This window comes from Salmo salar, chromosome ssa18, assembly GCF_905237065.1.
Source record: "Salmo salar chromosome ssa18, Ssal_v3.1, whole genome shotgun sequence".
Classification (NCBI taxonomy): Eukaryota; Metazoa; Chordata; class Actinopteri; order Salmoniformes; family Salmonidae; genus Salmo; species Salmo salar.
Window position 1 is genome coordinate 20389235 of NC_059459.1, and position 22013 is coordinate 20411247.

Genomic DNA, 22013 nt, shown 5'->3' on the forward strand with positions numbered 1-22013 from the left:
ACAAACCCTGGAATGAGTAGATGTGTCCAAACTTTTGACTGGTACTGTATGTAAATCAGCTGTCCACACATAACGTACAGAGCAGAAGACACATTTCCATTGTGCTATGTAACATATGGACAATAAAGTTGTATTGTAAAATGCCGTAATATACATCACGCTCGTTCGGGACCAGTCAAGCACGCAATTTTATCAATTAATCACGCTAAATTGGGTAAAACAAAAAGTATAATTGAAACATTGTAATATGTTTTCATCTATGCTTGGACAGCAAGTTAAAAAGCCATAATTAGTTAGTTAGCTAACTCACACATTTTCAAAGAAATGGCTAATGCATCAAGTGAGCTGCAATAAAAACCACAGTGAAGCACTCTTTAGAAATCCGTTTTACCTTATATTCTATTATAATAGGTTTGTGTCAGATATTATGAGTTCTGTCAGAATTATGGATTGCAATGGCAAGCAATGTGTCAATTTCAAGTGTCATGAAGGCATTATCATAAGCCACTACAAGATACAGTAAGATTTACGGTGTAGGCCTACTTTCCAATTCAATCTGCACCATAAGCTCCTGTAAGCATGAAGCATAAAGGTTGACATAGGGAAACCATTTTGGGTTGTTAAAGCAGGGGACTGCTAACTGTTTTTGACAATTGTGGCACTGCAGTGGTCCTGATAGACATTTGGGCTGGAGGCTTTTTGGGAGGTCAGCACTTTGGCCAATCTTCATCTCGCAGCAGGTCTCTCCTCCAGCAGACCTTAGTGATCTGAGACAGATTGATTTCTCTTCTGTTGCCTTCCAACTTTTTATTTTCAATGGGCAGAGCAATACAGGAAATGTTATTTGTACCATTAGATTCAATGAATTGACCACCTGTTGTCTGTCTGCTAAGATCCCATGATTACTCTGATGCCTGCAGTGGTTCCTATGCTAGTTTAGTTGGTAGACGACACAAAGTTCCACAAAATGCTGCCAACATCAAAACATTCTATTATTGGGGGGTTGGTGACAATAGTGTCTTTGGGGGCACTATTCATAATAATTATACTTTGATTTATGTATTCTATCACCAGGAGAATATAGAAGAAATGGGGAGAGAGTGATCACAAGAGAATTTCCTACTTGTACTAATGTCTAAGAAATGAGATTCTGAGTACTGTAAGTACAGATTGTGGTATTTCAATGTGCCAACTTAAGAAATCTTTGTTTTCACTATTTACTTTTGTCGCTGAGAACTGCTACTAAATACGTATTTCACAAGACTTTAGAAATCTACTATATAGCAGGAGAATATATTATTTGGTGTGTATACATTATTTCAGTATTGAAGAAGTGTAATTTGACATCTGTGGATGTTGTATTAGGCATTAGAAAATGCCATTGTTGAAAAAATATATTGTGTTCTTAAGTGCCAGATTGCATTGCTAATTAATTATTTAGCTCAACATGATTATCTCACGGATGTTCTCTTGATAATGACAACTGCATCTATTGTTCTATTGCACAGGGGAGGTGGAATGTAGGTAATAAGACAAAAGGCATACTATACTGAACAAAAATATAAATGCAACACACAACAGTTTCAAATCAAATGTTATTTGTCACATGCGCCAAATAGGTGAAATGCTTACTTACAAGCCCTTAACCAATAATGCAGTTCAATAAATTACAGTACATATAAGGAATTACAGTTCACATAAAGAGTTACAGTTCATGTAAGGAAATCAGTCAATTGAAAAGAATTAGGCCCTAATATTTTCACATGACTGGGCAGGGGTGCAGCCATGGGTGGGGCTGGGAGGGCATAGGCCAACCCGCTTGGCAACCAGGCCCACCCACTGGGGAGCCAGGCCCAGCCCATCAGAATTAGTTTTTCCCCACAAGGGCTTTATTCCAGACGTAAATACTTCTCAGCACAGGTGAAGATGCCGGATGTGGAGGTCCTGTGCTGGCATGGTTACAGGTAGTCTGCAGTTGTGAGGCCGGTTGGACAGACTGACAAATTCTCTAAACAATGTTGGCGGCAGCTTATGGTAGAGAAATGAACATTAAATTCTCTGGCAACAGCTCTGGTGGACATCCCTGCAGTCAGCATGCCAATTGCACGCTTCCTTTAAAAATTGAGACTGTGGCATTGTGTTGTGTGAAAAACTGCACGTTTTAAAGTGGCCTTTTATTGTCCCCAGCAGAAGGTGCACCTCTGTAATAATCAGGCTGTTTAATCATCTTCTTGATATGCCACACCTGTCAGGTGGATGGATTATCTTAGCAAAGGAGAAATGCTCAGTAACAGGAATATAAATAAATTTGTGCACAGAATGTGAGAGAAATAAGCATTTTGTGCTTATGGAACATTTCTGGGATCTTTTATTTCACCCCATGAAACATGGGACCAACACTTTACATGTTGTGTTTATATTTTTGTTCAGTGTACAAATCAGTGTGGCTGCTTGATAACTGTAGTCTAGAGATTGTTTGAGGCTGTTAGGATGTGTACAGGTGGATACAAAACATGTAGGTCTACATTTCTTCTTAAACTGACCATTCAAAAAGCTTGGTACATTGAACAGAGTTTGTATTATTTATTAGCCTTCTGCTCATTTTACAATAAGTACAATAATATTGTTCACCTTTTCTAGCATGTCATAATTCACTTTTTAGCAGTAACATGTAAGATAATACGAAGAAGTAAGCAAGTGTTGATTATGGTGATTTTAAGATTAGTCAAAGTATTAAACTGTTTATAAAACATTTGTCTGATGGTCTTGTTGAACATGTAGCAAACGTTGCTGTAGAGCATGAGCTGTACTGTATTGTTCATTTTGTTAGCTAAGCTAATATTTTAGTTTTTACTTCACATTTCTTACTGTAAACAAAATACAATTTTCAAATTGTTCCAAATAAATGTATTTTTCTATGAAAGTATGTTGTTGTTTTTTTTTTTTACATATATTGATGGAGATGAAAACAAATATTTAAAGGAAACTAACCTTAAGTTCCAAGCTTTACGTTCTCCATAAGCACAGATTCTAAGACTGAAGTGTCTGGGTTCGCAAGACTTTAACCAAACCAGCATAATTATCATGACCAATGCTTCATGTTATTCACCATGGTTCGGGGATAGTCTACCTTATAATAACTAATTGCCACAGAAGTGATTGAGAAACAAAGCTATTTCCATTAAATAATGTATGCATGTCCTCTGTCAGAGTAGTTGTCTGTCTGTACTGTCATGGGGACAGCCTCTAACACAAACACCCCCCAGCTTCCTGAACCTTTGTTTCACTATTACCCCCAAAGGTATTGCAGAGTGAATCCTGGCTAGAACACATATTCCTTATATCTGCCAACTAAGGCTAGACATGCACACACATGGACATGCACACACACACAAACACTTCCTTGTTATTCATCATAGGCCCTGAAGTTACCGCTTTTTGCCAGAAGTATGATCAGTTTGTGTGAGATTTCATTCCCCTGACATTGAAGTAATATTTGGCTCTGAACCAGTGCATTTCTTTCTCTCCCCCCACCCCCTGTCTGTATTTCTCTCTCTTGACTTTTTTGTGTCACTATTTCAACACCATGATGTCAGTCACCAACCTCCATCATTGCCAAACAGCTCCATGACCCTGGGAGCCTCACTCTACCTCAGTTTCTCATTCCAAATTATTGGCACTGCATTCCTGTAGCAGGGGCAGATACCATAATGCAGTACTCAATGAAAGGAAACACGCTCGTCAATTTTACACTGGGTCTAACACAATATTGCTGCTAGCTATTGTTGTGGGATATTTTCATTCAAGGCGCTATTCCACTTATGGAAATCCTGCTTGACTGTGTGTTGATATCCTGGAGAGGGGATAATTAATTTGTTGAGCAGCGGGGAAAATGTGAAACTAGTCCATTAGATACACTCCAGGCTTCATTGTCCTCCCAGTCGGCCTCCAAGTATATGCAAATGAAACCTTAGAACACATTGTATGCTAAATAACACTTGTTACAGTTAAAAACAGAACTGTGGATGGTTATCTTAAAGATCCTTATCATGAGCTAATCCCAGTCCGTTTTCTCCAAGATCGCTTCTCCTCCTACTCATCTTAATAAAAGCTCAGATCTACTGTAGCTAACTCAGGTTTATCAGCATCTAAATCAAACTGTTATCCAACCAACTGTTAGGGGCAGTTGGAATAATTATTTTCCTGAACTAATCAAACAGAATATCTATAGAAATAGGTCCCGCCTCTCGCTAAATAGTAGAAAGCAGATTATTCAGTCAGCATTCCTATCGGTCCTAGACAATTGCGACATCTTTATGAACGCAGCTGCCACTTCATTAAAACCGTTATATGCTCACTACGCTTTATTACGGGCGACAATTTTAGTACTCATCACTGCATTCTCTACCAGGAAGTTGGTTGGCCCTCTTTGACGTCACGTAAGTTGATGAATTGCTATGTTTTCATTTATAAACCCCTTTTACAAAATGTACCACTATACAGAACATCATTACTAAACTTTGGAAATTCCTTTGGTCTCTACTGAGTTAGGTAAATCAGCTTTAAGTTTTCTTGCACGTTATTTGTGTGACAGTCTTCAAAATGTTCTTAAATGTGATGTTCTGGTCTCTCTAGGGCAAGTTCAGAAAGCTGATGAATGTGTTTGTTTTTTATGACCGTGTTGTTCTTCCAGCTTACATTTAGTATTTATACTGATGTGTGCATTTTCTGTAAAAGAGACCTTGGTCTCACTATGACTCCCTGATAAAATAAAGGTTAAACAAATACAAATAAAAATATAGCTGCAGATATTCTTGAACCAAAAATGATCATGTTCAATATGTTTGACCCTCTAGATCTTAATATTGCCAGTATTTTTTACATGTATTCTTTCAACTCACATTGTCTGGTATGGAAGGATATCACCCCAAAACACATCTGAATTGATGAACCGTAAGTTCCGTTTATACTTGATTCTAACATGTGTCCTTTGTCATGATATTGTCCACATTCTGATTGTGCCCACATTTTTAAACAGGTGTAGTTGATTAAAAGAAACATTGTGATCTGATTGTGATCAGATCTTCCTGACCACCTCCGGAGGTAGTCTGAAATGCATTGTGTCTGGAAATCTTTCAAGCGTAGACGGATCTGGACTGTGAAATCATCACTATCCCACCCCCTAAAGTCCTTGACAGGTGACACCATTGACTTATGAAATCTATATGTGTCCTACAATAAGTAAATATTATTTTGAAAGAATATCTGTTAAATAATTTGCATACAGGGACAGACCAGGATATCTGGTCACAATAGGTACACAGCAAATGTGTACAAGACACATTTACTACCATGTTTAAATGCCATGGCGCAGCAGTCTAAGGCACTGCATCTCAGTGCTTGAGGCGTCACCACAGACACCTTGGTTCGATTCCAGGCTGTATCACAACCGCCCGTGATTGGGAGTCCAATTGGCCCAGCGTTGTCCGGGTTTGGCCAGTGTAGGCTGTCATTGTAAATAAGAATTTGTTCTTAACTGACTTGCCTAGTTAAATAAAGGTTACACAATGGCTACAATAAGGGCACAATCAGAATGTGGATAAGATCAGGACAAAGGACATATATTAGCACCAGGTATAAACGGGGCTGTAGAGGACTCACAACACCTACTGTAGCTATAGCCTGTTTGCAAATGGAAAGTACTTTACATTTCTCCAAATACATATTAGCTGTAACTCTATGTGAAGTGAAAAACAAATAACATGAAAACAAATATGTACAGTTTTCTTGCACAGTATGCTTAACAAAGCTTAACAAAGTGTTGTTTTAGAAATGCCAAGCTATGAATAAAAACGGAATTGCTGATGTATGGTTTGAGTTGTTGAGTTCATTTATGTGTTAGTCTGTATTGAAGGAGTGTGGAGGCAAGTGGATAGCTTCTAGTTAATTTGTCTAACTGACATGTTATGCTGACAATACATTAAAAGAGAGTTTGATTCAGAACTTCTGTGCCTCTCCCAACGAGACAGCCAACCAACCGAAAACTGTCAGTCATCTCAGTCTAGCAGACTGTCGACAAGAAGGAATATTCTTCCATTTCTCAGTCCCAATTCGGGAAACGAGGAGATTGGAAATGAATCTTTCCCCTATAGCATTTTGCCCAAGGAAAGAAGTTCCGATGGTAATGTGTGCAACAATACTGTAAGTTGAGTGGTAGCATCCAGAGTTAATACCATGGCACATATCCAGTGTGAGAATAAACGTAAAGAAAAAAAAGAGCATGCAGATACTGTATGTCCCTTTCTTATGTGCAAAACCTCTTCAGAAAATCCAAGCTTTGACAGACATGAAGTCTGCATGGTAAGTCCTGAACTATAACCTCATGCAAGCCCCTGGGGTCTACCCGTCTCTTTCTGCAAGGACTGCACTCCAATTTCAGTGTGCCCTCAACTTCTGATCCAGGCAGAATCCAGCAGAGCCAACCCACTGAGCACAGACTTTCAGTTCAACGTCTAGTTTGGATTTACATTTGGTTGAGTTGTCAACTAACATGAATTCAAAGTGAAATCAACAACAAATGACACCATATCATTGGATTTAGGTTCAAAGTTGGGTGAAATGCCCTTACGTTGGTGACCATCTGCAAATTCAATCAGTTTTCCACATTGATTCAACGTCATCACAATTATTTGGTTGAATTACGTAGAAACAACGTTGATTCAACCAGTTTTTGCCCAGTGGGAAAGATCTCGTCTGATATTGATATGTACAAAGTGAAAAATTCCATCCTCTTACAACCAGCAGATATAACATAAGTTCTGTCATAACGTTGTCATAAGAATGGCTTAACACAGTCATAGATATGAACTAGCGCATGCCTTATGGGCTGAACCCAAATTTGAGAAACAAGTGCAGAGTTTTGTGCATGAATCTCAAGTTAGAACTCAGGCCAATGTGATCAAACCAAACATTCAGACATTTCTCTCACATCTCATTCAAATACAGCATTTCCATGTAGTTAGCTACTAAGTACACTTCACTTACATATCCTCCACACACCTACCACTAGAGATGAACTATAAATGGAACACTCAAATTAAATAGATTACTGTACACTACTGTTTTATGTCTTGAGGTCATATACACGACTGTAACCATCTGAGTCAAATAATCTTTAGTTCAGCAATTCTGAATTTACACTATTTCCATAAACAACTTCAATGTTCTTGCAAAAATACAAGTATTTCGATCAAAAATTTCCTTTTTCAAGACGCATGTAAAAATCTGTACAGTCCCCCCCCCAGAGTCCAGGCAAAATAGTGTAAGCTGGTCTGTCCATGCATGAGTAGAAAACACCCGAGACCATCCATTGGTTCCATGACTTTAGAGTTTGCTGGAAGTAACTGACAAAAAGATGTATTACAAGTCGGCTGTAGACTCGGAGAATTAAAACACATGGGGAGTTTCATCTGAGAGTTTGATGTCTGTGAGAGATGGCAGGTATCCTAGCCAGAGAGAAGTGACACAAGAGACAGAGCAGAAATGATATATCAGCATTAGCACACTAGCATATCTATTTTTGCATGCAAGCATATCCATCTTCGATACCAACAAATCTTGCTTGACAATGGAAAGGAGTATATCAACCACTAGAGCTCTACAGAGTCGCTTATCACTGCACTGGTACATTATTCAGGACACTAATTTATTCATAAACACAAAAATAACTGCTGTACACAATTCAATTTAATGAGGTGTATTGGCATGGTAAGGCCATCTTACAGTACCAATGCAAACCTATGGGAACATATCGTAACTTAAATGATGAAAGTAAGAACATTTTCATTTCAATTAATTGATTTGATCTACCTGTGAAAACTTTATTTTTTTAAATCAGCCAAGCATTAAAAGGATAGTGCAACATGTTGGCAATTAAGGCCTTGTTTCTACTTCCTCAGAGTCAGATGAACTCATGGATACCATTGGTATGTCTCTGCGTGCAGTTTGAAGGAAGTTGAAGGTAGTTTCTTTTATCATGTTAGCTGTTAGCAATGGCTCCAGAAACTACCTTCAACTGAATTCAAACTCTAAGCAGAGATATAACAATGGTATCTATGAGTTCAGCTGACTCTGGGTAAGTAGAAAAAAAGGGCTTGATTGCCAAAATGTCGCACAATCCCTTTAATAAAGCAGTACACCACTATAGAAAAGGTAAAATATGTGAATTTATAGCAATATCTCATCAATAAGGCATGAGTTATTCTTGATTACTTATCAGTAATTGCCCTTTTATGAAGGATACCTTACCTATGCCACGTGCATCTGGCCCTGTGTCCAAGTGCTCCAAAGAGGTCACCATGTCTCCCTCAGGATTTGGGACAGCTATGGACGCCACCGTAGGGATCACTTCCTGTTGTTTCTCTGACCTCTCCTCTGTGTATATGTTGATGCCAGGGATCTTCCTATAGGAAATATACATTGTACAAAAGAGTTAAGAGGAACAGCAAAGGAATAGTGAATATATCGTTTTCTACTTAATCCCTTCTGTAATATATCTCATAAAATATACTGTATTTACCACCAATGAGGGAAAATGGAGTAACACTCCCTGTTAGATTTTCTGATCATTCTGGGTTTCATGGGGTAGTTACAGTACCTTTTCATTCTGGTGATAAATGTTAAACTATGAACTACCCTCATTATGTCTTGAAAAGTGACAGATTCACACACTTAACACTATGAGTAGTAGTAATAATTTTAAAGCTGCAATATTGAACTTTTTGGGTGACTCGACCAAATTCACATAGTTACATAGTGAGTTATAGATCTGTCATTGTCAATGAAAGCAAGTCTAAGAAGCTGTAGATCTGTTCTATGTGCGCTATTTCTATGCCTCCCGTTCTTAAGTTTTGTTTTTGGGTCTTTTACTTTCGGTTTAGCACACCAGCTTCAAACAGCTGAAAATACAATATTTTTGGCTATGGAAAATATATTTTACAGCGGTTTAGATGGCACAATGATTCTCTACCCAATGACTTCTTGTTTTGTCACATAAATTGAAATTAGGCGAGCTATTTGAATTTTAGGAAATGGCGGTGCGATTTCTGCATAATGCACCTTTAACTTGTGGGAGAGTGTGGTCTTTTGCAATGTAATGGAAGCAGAGGATACTATCCATTTCATATGGCATTGTATGTTGTCTCAGGTCTTAACTTTTCAGCCATTACTGCTGTTGAATGCCTCAACCTGACTGGCTCTATTTAGCATTTCAGAAAGGTCAACTTTCACATTGTCAGATAGATTAATATTGATAAACTGCAGAATACTGACACCCATTCAGAACTTAGAGAATTGTTTAAACTGTAATTCCCAGGAATATTCAAGAGGATAGGAAAGAGAAGTGGCTTCGAAGAAATTCAATTGATAGGATTACTCTAAAGATAGTTAATTATATTTTGGCTCGTTTTAGCTATTGGATTTGAGGAGTAAGATGTACAGCTGAATTTGCTTAAGGATTGGTGTGTGAGAATGGCCTGAATTGACAATATCACTCTCATTTGAATCAGCTTCATTAAAATGAAGTCCGGGATACCTTACCTTTTGAACTTGTAGATAACGAAAACTGCCAAACACACAAATACTACAGACACTAGCATAATGACTGCAGCACCATTGTGTCCACTCTCACTGGTGTCCACGAGAGGAGCTTGGAAAAGAATAAAGGAGAAAAAAGGATATAGACATCAGACAAAGAGAGACATACAGGGTTGAGTCTTTTACTTCTGGCATCAAACTCCCAGGTGCTGTGAGGCTTTTCACCAGGGGTGATATCTGGTCCAGGTTTTTTACATTTTCACCACCATAGTGTAACTGAATTTGACCTTAACGATCAAAACAACATGAGTTATGTCTTTCTTATATCGTTCTCATAAAGATGTTGTGGCACTAGACTTCTCTGGGTTGCTGGTTCAAATAACAGGTGCAATATCCTGCTGTATTGGCCTTGAGCAAAGCACTTAAAGATGCAGTCCAGGATGTTAAGCTCTCATGAATTCGTAGCATATCGTACGAATTAGAATTTGTAACATATCATATGAATTAGAATTCGTAACATATCATAAGAATTAGAATTCGTAACATATCATACAAATTGCGAAAAATAAATAAATGTAATTTTTTTGTGTGTGCAATTTGTAACATATCATACGAAGTGGATGACGTAGTACACAATTGTGCACAATTTTCAGGGACCCATTTTGGCTCGTGAGCACTACTTTCAAAACTACTGGCTGAAATTATACAAAACCTTTGGAGCATCACATGAAAGGGATACTTCAGGATTTTTTGGCAATGAGGTCTTTATATCTACTTCCCCAGAGTCAGATTAACTTTTGGATCTATATCTACTAGCATGCTAGCACAGAGAGTTCATCTGACTCTGGTGAAGTAGATAATGGGCCTCATTGCCAAAATCCTGAAGTATCCCTTTAACTTAAAGATTTGCTCAGGTGTATTGTTCTTTGGCTGACCCTGTGCTAACAACCTCTCAAGTATGTGTGTGTGTGTGTGTGTGTGTGTGTGTGTGTGTGTGTGTGTGTGTGTGTGTGTGTGTGTGTGTGTGTGTGTGTGTGTGTGTGTTGTCTTGGGGGTGTTGAGACTGTTTCAACAAATATGATTACCTACTGAATATTCTACTATTTTATTCTACTACATGATAGCATCATTCCAAAATGGCCAACATCCATAACTCTTAATTCTAATGACATAGTAGTACTGTAGATAGGACCTTATATCTGTAACTGTCCTATGACCAGACCTCAGACTATACTGTGAACACAGCAGCAGACTGGCTGACCTGGAGACAGTCGTGTGGGGTAAACGTTAACCTGAACCCCGGGCCGCAGAGTAAACTGGATGAGGTCTTGGTTCAGGGCACTTAGCAGGACCTGAGAAAGCTGTGGAGGAATAAAACACAGCTCTGGTTACCAGCACCATTTCACACTCATCAATATTTAAACTTCAGTCATGAATAGTAAATACTGCTTCGTTTTAAAGAAGGGCAAGTGCTGATATGACATGGAAAGGCCTACTGTAATTCAATTCCTGTCGAAAGGCTGACAGACCAATCATAGCAATTGAAATCTTATCAGGAAAAATTGCCTTATGAGGCAAGAGTGAGTGACATTTGAAAAATGTATACTGTACAGTATGTCGCTTTTCCAATATTTTTTTTGTTTTGGATATTTTTTCAGATTAATAATATGGCAGACCACAATAAAATACATTGCCTTAAGTAACCTTCTCCTCCTTTTCTTTCCAATACTCTATGATTTCCCCTGCTTTTCACACCTAGATGAAGCAGTCATTTAACAAGAGACCAGAAAGCCTTCCCAAAGCCCATGGCTCACTTATTCCATCTTGTTCTTTCTAAACTCTTCCCATTGGTTAAAATTAGACTGCTCTACTCTGTATGAATAATTACTTTTTATTCTAGTGGCGTATCAGGGTCAGTAAATCTATTACACATTTTAATAAGCTGCACCAGACATCACGCAAGAACTCATGCATACACACATGGACACACAAACATGCGCACACACGCCATGCCACTCACGACACAAGAAGACGTGCAACAGTGAACTAAGATGTATTACCCCATTGTCTGTAAGGTCTTGCCAGGTAATCAGACAGGCTGTAGATAAATACATCCCCCAAAATTCCCAACTCAGGGTGCCCCACCACTAGTCTCCTCTATACATGTGTTCTACTACATGATGCATCATTGTTAAATACCTATTAACTCATTTCAAGGCTAACTGATCCACTGGAATTGTGTTTACTTGTTGCAACATATGCAAATATGTCCTATACAAATACGTGGATCTGGGATTGTAACAGATGATGCAGAATAAAAGTGTCTGATGATGGACTGAAATGGATATCCATTTTACTATAAGCTTGAGCTGCTGAAATGCGGATGAAAACGTGGTGTGTTTTATCAGTTCTATAGTATGCCAAGAATTATAGAGCTGTTAAACAGAGCGCAGTGCCAACATCTTAGTCATTCTATTCATTGTGATTCTATTCGAAACAAACCCTTCGATATTGGAGTGAATGGTAAAGTATAGTACGTATTAGAACTATCCACTTCTCATGGTTAGAATTGAGTTATGTGAAATAAATTGTGATGCAGATTACAATGCTGTATTGAGATGAATGCAGGTTTTCAAGGCTGAGGTTCTATTATTTTGATGGGAAGACATTGCCCTCTAGTGGTGAGAATGTGTACTGAAATGTCATTTTGTTGCACTTATATTTCGAATAAAATAACAGCAGGCTCCATATGCACGTGTGATTAAAGCAGCAAAGAGAGAAAAACTCATTATGAGCAAATCATGAAGCCACCATGATATGAATAATATAATCAAGAGGAAATGTGTTTCTACTTTGTGCTGCTAGTGATGCTGTTATTACTTGCTTGTATTGAATGTTGAGGTTGGCCTAACTTTGGCATGATTCTAGTAATGGAACTATGTAAATGAGAATAACAATAATAATCAAAAATAACTAATTAAAAACTCCTCAAAATGTGGATGTGTTTGACTATGAAGCCTGGTGACACATTACCTGCTCTAAATGTGTCCCTTTTCTATTCATCGTCCCCTCTGTTGACCTTTTCTCTGGGACGATAAACAACTCTGCTGCCGTTGGCAACCCTGGGAGCACTGACACCAGAAGCTGCTCTCCATTGATCCCTGTGACCTTCAATTAAAAAGTAATGAAAAATAAATACAATTCTGAGATCTGTTTCTTCTTTATTTACGTAAGGTTGTGTTATACTGTATAGCATTGCACTGTAATTAAGCATGGAAAAGGCTAAATTCACCCAGTTTTCTGCTTTAGATCTCATCTGACTAAGTACCAGTCACTGTCAAGATATAATGCACAAATCAGCCCAAACATGCAAGTTCCATTTGACAGTCTTTGGTAAAGGGCAGGCCTTTTAAGTGCATTTGCGCTGTAACCAGAGGTCCCCTGTCACTTTCCTGGTATAAAACGTGGTAATATCTGACAAGACAGAAGGTCAAAGTGAATGTTTCCCACTGTGAGGGGTATATATAGCTCAGTGTCCGTTATGTAACCCAATGCTCTTCTTGACATCCTGAGAGAGACAAAGGGGACTGGAAGCACTTTCCCTATATGGTGCACTCTACCTGTTATTTACAATAGGCCAAATACTTATAGGGAAATAACCTGATTTGTGGCACTTAGAAATGGTATACTGCTAGTAATGATATCTTTCTTTAGTGAATTATGTGAGGGAAGCATCATGACGTACACTTAGGAGAACCCTTTTTGGTTCGAGGTGAAACATTTTTGGTTCAGAGTAGAATCCTTTTGAGTTCCATATAGAACCCTCTGTAGAAATGGTTCTACACGGAACCCAAAAGGTACTACCTGGAAGCAAAAGTGTTCTACCTGCAACCAAAAGGGGTTCTTCAAAGGGTTCTCCTATGGGGACAGCTGAAAAACCCTTTAAGGTTCTAGATTTGTATAAGAGTGTACCATTTGCTACCAAATTGTTCGCAATGCTGTTAAAATTACTTATGAATTAATCATCAGAGATCACCAATTAGTCACTGTAATCCCAGTAATTCACTGGTAAAAAGTGCAGTAGTAGCACTGTAGAATATTTAAAGAAGGACTCACTTGGACCATGGAGTCCTTGACCACCCTACTGATGTCCTGCCTCCATTCAGCCACAGCAGGATTGAAGGCATCCAGATTAGAGGAGAATGCTAAAACGTGTGACCAGAAATATTCTACAGGAAAATACAAGACATGTTAATTGCTAATGGATACTAGATAATAAGAAAGAAACTGTTACTAGATCATAAGAGATTATAAACTGGGTGGTTTGAGCTCTGAATTTGTACTGCTCTAATTACATTGGTAACCAGTTTATAATAGCAATAAGGCACCTCAGGGGTTTGTGGTATATGGCAAATATACCACGGCTAAGGCCTGTATCCAGGCACTCTGCATTGCATCGTGTTTTTGTTTTTTTACCTTTATTTAACTAGGCAAGTCAGTTAAGAACAAATTCTTATTTTCAATGATGGCCTAGGAACAGTGGGTTAACTGCCTTGTTCAGGGGCAGAATGACAGATTTGTAACTTGTCAGCTCAGGGATTTGAACTTGCAACCTTTCAGTTGCTAGTCCAAAACTCTAACCACTAGGCTACACTGCCACCCCATAAGAACAGCCCTTAACCCCCTCATGCCTTATTACTTAATTAAACATTAAACATCTAAATTATTATAATGATCAAGTGGATGAACATCACAATCAATATTTTATATCACAGATCATTTACCACCAGGTTGTTAGAAACCTAGCTATAACACCTCAGTAATACAGAGATGAGTCATTTCAAAGACCTCACCATAGACTGCAACAGTTATTTTGTCTTGAAGGACGGTGTTGCCTACTGACACTTGTACGGTGACCGTATGAGTTCCCTCCTTGTAGAAGGTGAAGGACATTCCTCCCACTAAAGTCACGACAGGCTTACAGACATAGAAATGGAATGCATACATTTTTAATACATTTCCATTTTAGTCATTCAGCAGATGTGTTTATCCGGAGCGACTTAGAATTAGTGCATTCATCTTAAGCTAGCTAGGTGAGACAACCACATATAACAATGGTAGCAAGTTAATTTTCCCTCACTAAAGTAGTTATCAGCAAAGTCAGTGGTAGGAGGAAAAGACAAGTGCATTTTATTTGTGTCATTTTTTTGGGGGGGGGTATAGTCTTTATATGTGTATAGATTATATTATCGATGATGCCTGTACCATGTTGACTATGTTCGTTTTGTTGTATCAAAACTCAATCTGTGTCACTATAGGTAGGTTTGTCCATACAACACACAATATTACAATTCACAGTGTACATGAGGTGAGTAGAGTTCTGTAAATCTAAAAGGTTGGAAGATATAGTGGAAATCTTGATTGACTGACCTCAGTGTGGTTGTTGAACCACCAGAAGTATGTGACCGTTCCAACGTAACTTGGCTTTAGGACTGTTGATAGATTCACTGCTTTATTCCTAACAACCACAGAAGGAGCTGAAAGCTGCACTTGCTCCAGTGTACCTACAACACCAAACAACAAAACATGTGTTTTCTTTCATGGAATTGTAGTCCTTTCCTACTGCAGACACATCATTCACAGAAAGTTATTTTCAGGTAGAAATGCTGCAAAGAGCACCTGTACTGTAACTCTACAGCAAAGTAATTATATCCGTCATTCATTTCTGTTTCACTTACAAGTAACATGTAGGTATAGTAAGACTCTCTCAGAGCCCAGGCTGTTGAGTGCCATGGCAGCCACTTGGTAAATGCCCACTTTACTGTAGGTATGTTTGACCCCATCCTCTATGGAGCTGATGTTAGCGTAGGATATGGCCGTCCCATCTCCAAAGTCCACTGTTATACTTGTTGTGGAGCCATCACCCTACCAATGGAAACACATGTTTATGCCGAGATACAGTGTGCATGTTCAACATAATAATTTAAATGCACTATTTACAGTATATTGATTTCTATACCCTACACATATTCTGCCTGTAGCAATACATTGTTATACAAATGTAGGATCTTAATTTCAGCCAGTTTGCTACAGCAGGAAAATATTCATGCAGCAACAGGAAATTGTTGTGGATCTTAATGTTTTTCCTCATAATCCTGGATTATCGGACCACCATTTTATTGCGTTTGCAATTGCAACAAATAATCTGCTCAGACCCCAACCAAGGAGCATTAAAAGTCGTGCTATAAATTCTCAGACAACCCAAAGATTCCTTGATGCCCTTCCAGACTCCCTCTGCCTATCCAAGGACATCAGAGGACAAAAATCAGTTAACCACCTAACCGAGGAACTCAATTTAACCTTGCGCAATACCCTAGATGCAGTTGCACCCCTACAAATTAAAAACATCTGTCATAAGAAACTAGCTCCCTGGTATACAGAAAATACACGAGCTCTGAAGCAAGCTTCCAGAAAATTGGAACGGAAATGGCGCCACACCAAACTGGAAGTCTTCCGACTAGCTTGGAAAGACAGTACCGTGCAGTATCGAAGAGCCCTCACTGCTGCTCGATCATCCTATTTTTCCAACTTAATTGAGGAAAATAAGAACAATCCGAAATTTATTTTTTATACTGTCGCAAAGCTAACTAAAAAGCAGCCTTCGCAAATGGAGGATGGCTTTCACTTCAGCAGTAATAAATTTATGAACTTCTTTGAGGAAAAGATCATGATCATTAGAAAGCAAATTACAGACTCCTCTTTAAATCTGGGTATTCCTCCAAAGCTCCATTGTCCTGAGTCTACACAACTCTGCCAGGACCTAGGATCAAGGGAGATACTAAAGTGTTTTAGTACTATATCTCTTGACACAATGATGAAAATAATCATGGCCTCCAAACCCTCAAGCTGCATACTGGACCCTATTCCAACTAAACTACTGAAAGAGCTGCTTCCTGTGCTTGGCCCTCCTATGTTGAACATAATAAACGGCTCTCTATCCACCGGATGTGTACCAAGCTCACTAAAAGTGGCAGTAATAAAGCCTCTCTTGAAAAAGCCGAATCTTGACCCAGAAATTATAAAAAACTATCGGCCTATATCGAATCTTCCATTCCTCTCAAAAATTTTAGAAAAAGCTGTTGCACAGCAACTCACTGCCTTCCTGAAGACAAACAATGTATACGAAACGCTTCAGTCTGGTTTTAGACCCCATCATAGCACTGAGACTGCACTTGTGAAGGTGGTAAATGACCTTTTAATGACATCAGACCGAGGCTCTGCATCTGTCCTCGTGCTCCTAGATCTTAGTGCCGCTTTTGATACCATCGATCACCACATTCTTTTGGAGAGATTGGAAACCCAAATTGGTCTACATGGACAAGTTCTGGCCTGGTTTAGATCTTATCTGTCGGAAAGATATCAGTTTGTCTCTGTGAATGGTTTGTCCTCTGACAAATCAATTGTACATTTCGGTGTTCCTCAAGGTTCCGTTTTAGGACCACTATTGTTTTTACTATATATTTTACCTCTTGGGGATGTCATTCGAAAACATAATGTTAAATTTCACTGCTATGCGGACGACACACAGCTGTACATTTCAATGAAACATGGTGAAGCCCCAAAATTGCCCTCGCTAGAAGCCTGTGTTTCAGACATAAAGAAGTGGATGGCTGCAAACGTTCTACTTTTAAACTCGGACAAAACAGAGATGCTTGTTCTAGGTCCCAAGAAACAAAGAGATCTTCTGTTGAATCTGACAATTAATCTGGATGGTTGTACAGTCGTCTCAAATAAAACTGTGAAGGACCTCGGCGTTACTCTGGACCCTGATCTCTCTTTTGAAGAACATATCAAGACTGTTTCAAGGACAGCTTTCTTCCATCTACGTAACATTGCAAAAATTAGAAACTTTCTGTCCAAAAATGATGCAGAAAAATTAATCCATGCTTTTGTTACTTCTAGGCAGGACTACTGCAATGCTCTACTTTCCGGCTACCCGGATAAAGCACTAAACAAACTTCAGTTAGTGCTAAATACGGCTGCTAGAATCCTGACTAGAACCAAAAAATTTGATCATATTACTCCAGTGCTAGCCTCCCTACACTGGCTTCCTGTTAAGTCAAGGGCTGATTTCAAGGTTTTACTGCTAACCGACAAAGCATTACATGGGCTTGCTCCTACCTATCTTTCCGATTTGGTCCTGCCGTACATACTTACACGTACGCTACGGTCACAAGATGCAGGCCTCCTAATTGTCCCTAGAATTTCTAAGCAAACGGCTGGAGGTAGGGCTTTCTCCTATAGAGCTCAATTTTTATGGAATGGTCTGCCTACCAGTGTGAGAGACGCAGACTCAGTCTCAACCTTTAAGTCTTTACTGAAGACTTATCTCTTCAGTAGGTCCTATGATTAAGTATAGTCTGGCCCAGGAGTGTGAAGGTGAACGGAAAGGCTGGAGCAACGAACCGCCCGTGCTGTCTCTGCCTTGCCAGTTCCCCTCTTTCCACTGGGATTCTCTGCCTCTAACCCTATTACAGGGGCTGAGTCACTGGCTTACTGGTGTTCTTCCTTGCCGTCCATGGGAGGGGTGCGTCACTTGAGTGGGTTGAGTCACTGACGTGGTCTTCCTGTCTGGGTTGGCGCCCCCCCTTGGGTTGTGCCATGGCGGAGATCGTTGTGGGCTATACTCGGCCTTGTCTTAGGACGGTAAGTTGGTGGTTGGAGACATCCCTCTAGTGGTGTGGGGGCTGTGCTTTGGCAAAGTGGGTGGGGTAATATCCTGCCTGTTTGGCCCTGTCCGGGGGTATCATCGGATGGGGCCACAGTGTCTTCTGATCCCTCCACTCAGCCTCGAGTATTTATGCTGCAGTAGTTTATGTGTCGGGGGGCTAGGGTCAGTCTGTTACATCTGGAGTATTTCTCTTGTCTTATCCGGTGTCCTGTGTGAATTTAAATATGCTCTCTCTAATTCTCTCTTTCTCTCTTTCTGTCTTTCTCTCGGAGGACCAGAGCCCTAGGACCATGCCTCAGGACTACCTTGCATGATGACTCCTTGCTGTCCCCAGTCCACCTGGCCGTGCTGCTGCTCCAGTTTCAACTGTTCTGCCTGCGGCTATGGAACCCTGACCTGTTCACCGGACGTGCTTGTTGCACCCTCGACAACTACTATGAATATTATTATTTGACCATGCTGGTCATTTATGAACATTTTAACATCTTGACCATGTTCTGTTATAATATCCACCCTGCACAGCCAGAAGAGGACTGGCCACCCCTCATAGCCTGGTTCCTCTCTAGGTTTCTTCCTAGGTTTTTGGCCTTTCTAGGGAGTTTTTCCTAGCCACCGTGCTTCTTTCACATGCATTGATTGCTGTTTGGGGTTTTAGGCTGGGTTTCTGTACAGCACTTTGAGATATCAGCTGATGTACGAAGGGCTATATAAATACATTTGATTTGATTTGATTTGATTTGAAATGTGAATTATTAGGTGGATCATAACTAATGGCCATTTTGGGGAAAATCGATATTGAAATTTCAAGGTGGAAATTACAAACTTCAGAATCCTTTTTAAACCTCAAATACATTACAAGTTTAAGTGTCCTGCATTGCAGGAAAGTTCTCCTGCAACAGACGGATCATATTAAGATCCTACATCTGTACGGTATGTAATAACTGTTGTATGACAATGGCTACAAGTGTTTGACAACAAACATCAAGGCTCTTAGATAAGGCCTATGAACCAACAAAATGTACAACATGATGCACTGCTGCTCATCTCAATCCATTGGTAGACGAATGAGTGTAGATCAATGTGTATGTAAATGTATTTTGTGCAAATGCAAATTTGTTTACAACCCTGTTAGTGAGCATTTGTCCTTTACCAAGATAATCCATCCACCTGACAGGTGTGGCATATCAAGAAGCTGATTAAACAGCATGATCATTACACAGGTGCACCTTGTGCTGGGGACATTAAAAGGCCACTCTAAAATGTGCAGTTTTGTTACACAACACAATGACACAGATGTTTCAAGTTTTGAGGGAGCGTGCAATTGGCATGCTGACAGCAGGAATGTCCACCAGAGCTGTTGCCAGAGAATTTAATGTACATTGCTCTACCATAAACCGCCTCCAACGTCGTTGTAGAGAATTTGGCAGTACGTTCAACCGGCCTCACTACCGCAGACCATCTTTATGGTGTCATGTGGGCGTGCAGTTTGCTGTTGTCAAAGTTGTGAGCACAGTGCCCCATGGTGGATGTGGGGTTATGGTACGGGTAGGCATAAACTACAGACAACGAACACAATCGCTGTTTATCGATGGCAGTTTGAATGCACAGAGATACCGTCACGAGATCCTGAGGCCCGTTGTCGTGCCATTCATCCGCCGCCATCACCTCATGTTTCAGCAGGATAATGCACAGCCCCATGTCGCAAGCATCTGTACACAATTCCTGGAAGCAGAAAATGTCCCAGTTCTTCCATGGCCTGCATACCCGCCAGACATGTCACCCATTGAGCACGTTTGGGATGCTCTGGATCGACATGTACGACAGTGTTTCCAGTTCCCGCCAATATCCAGCAACCTCGCACAGCCATTGAAGATGAGTGGGACAACATTCAACAGGCCACAAACAACAACGTGATCAACTCTAAGTGAAGGAGATGTATCGTGCTGCATGAGGCAAATGGTGGTCACACCAGACACTGACTGTTTTTGTGATCCACACGCCTACCTTTTTTTGTTACGGTATCTGTGACCAACAGATGCATATCTGTATTCCCAGTCATGTGAAATCCATAGATTAGGGCCTAATGAATTTATTTCAATTGACTGACTACCATATATGAACTGTAACTCAGTAACATTTTTGACATTGTTGCATGTTGCGTTTATATTTTTGTTCAGTATAGAACCTAAAAGGGTTCTTCAGCTGTCACCATAGGAGAACCATTTTTGTTTCCAGGTAGACACCTTTTGGGTTCCATGTAAAACCCATTCTACATGGAACCCAAAAGGGTTCTACCTGGAACCAAAAAGGGTTCTCCTATGGGGACAGCTGAAGAAGCCTCTTGGAACTTTTCTTCTATGGGTGTAGCTTTCAATAGTTTGATTAGATCTCTAAGAAATATGCCAGGCCATTACCTCCTCCAGAAACACCAGGAAGGTCACGTTGTCCCCCAGGGTGGCTGTGAGTGTTCCCTCACTGGTGACCAGCTGCAGACCTCTGGGGGCCTGGTGGGGACACCTCTGTCTCCTAAGGCGGTACTTCCCCAGGGTTCCCGCAGTGCAGTTATTGGACAGAGCCTTACGGTATCTACAACATACACAGATACAGACAGAAATAACTAGAAGAAATAAAACAAGGAAATACTCTGTCTACTTTACTGAATTACTTTAAATGGAGAAGGATTTACCATACCCTGTAGAGTTTAGGAAGCTGTCCCCGGTGGTGCAGTCTCTGGACACGGAGGATGGAACAAACCAGAAGGCAGCAGTGCATCCTCCATCACTCTGCCTCTCAAAGCCATAATCACTGTTTGGGGTGGGTGAGAAAAATCAATAAGCTACAGGTCGAGGTCAGTAATATGGATGAAGTATAGAAAGTGGATGTCTGTTTTCAAGGTTCATTTGTTTTATTTCCTTGATTTTTAACACCAATCATTACTTAGCTTGATATACTGTTATGTTTGACGTGTTCGACATCAATATCACCATAAGAAATTAAAATGTCTAAATACACTACATGACCAAGAGTTTGTGGACACAGTTGCTCGTCAAACATCTCATTTCAAAATCATGGGCATTAACATGGAGATGGTCCCCCCCTTTGCTGCTATAACAGCCTCCACTCTTCTGGGAAGACTCTCCACTAGATGTTGGAACATTGCCACGGGGATATGCTTCAATTCAGCCACAAGAGCATTAGTGAGGTCGGGCACTGATGTTGGGCGTTGAGGCCTGGCTCGCAATTGGCGTTCCAATTCATCCCAAATGTGTTCGATGGAGTTGATGTCAGGGCTCTGTGCAGGCCAGTCAAATTCTTCCACACCGTTCTCAACAAACCATTTATGTATGGACCTCGCTTTGTGCACGGGGGAATTGTAGTGTTCTATTGGCAACGCCAAACGCAGATTCGTCTGTCGGACTGCCAGATGGTGAAGCGTGACTCATCACTCCAGAGAACGCATTTCCACTGCTCCAGAGTCCAATGGCGGTGAGCTTTATACCACTCCAGCCGACACTTGGCATTGTGCATGGTGAGCTTAGGCTTGTGTGCGGCTGCTCGGCCATGGAAGCCCATTTCATGACGAACACTTGTTGCGCTGACTTTGCTTCCAGAGACAGTTTGGAAGTCAGCAGTGAGTGTTACAACCGAAGACAGATGATTTTTACATGCTACGCGCTACAGCACTCGG

The 22013-nt window shown here is 40.2% G+C and overlaps 2 protein-coding genes across 3 annotated transcripts in view; one reads left to right on the top strand and one right to left on the bottom strand.

Annotated features, from left to right (window-relative positions):
- Positions 1-2923, top strand: part of LOC106577020 (VPS10 domain-containing receptor SorCS3) — a 61739-nt gene extending 58816 nt beyond the window's left edge. For both annotated transcript variants that reach the window (XM_014154665.2, XM_014154664.2), the window contains exon 27: positions 1075-2923. In XM_014154665.2, the coding sequence (XP_014010140.2) occupies positions 1075-1139 (65 nt within the window). In that variant the 3' untranslated portion in view covers positions 1140-2923. The remainder of the gene's footprint in view (positions 1-1074) is intronic.
- LOC106577075 (VPS10 domain-containing receptor SorCS1) overlaps positions 2569-22013 on the bottom strand; it is a 50861-nt gene continuing 31416 nt past the window's right edge. The window contains exons 17-27 of the mRNA XM_045700854.1: positions 21017-21130; positions 20740-20911; positions 15333-15519; positions 15025-15158; positions 14448-14571; positions 13711-13823; positions 12628-12762; positions 10856-10955; positions 9598-9706; positions 8308-8462; positions 2569-7505 (exon numbers count right to left, since the gene is read on the bottom strand). Of these exons, the coding sequence (XP_045556810.1) occupies positions 7447-7505; positions 8308-8462; positions 9598-9706; positions 10856-10955; positions 12628-12762; positions 13711-13823; positions 14448-14571; positions 15025-15158; positions 15333-15519; positions 20740-20911; positions 21017-21130 (1402 nt within the window). The 3' untranslated portion in view covers positions 2569-7446. The remainder of the gene's footprint in view (positions 7506-8307; positions 8463-9597; positions 9707-10855; positions 10956-12627; positions 12763-13710; positions 13824-14447; positions 14572-15024; positions 15159-15332; positions 15520-20739; positions 20912-21016; positions 21131-22013) is intronic.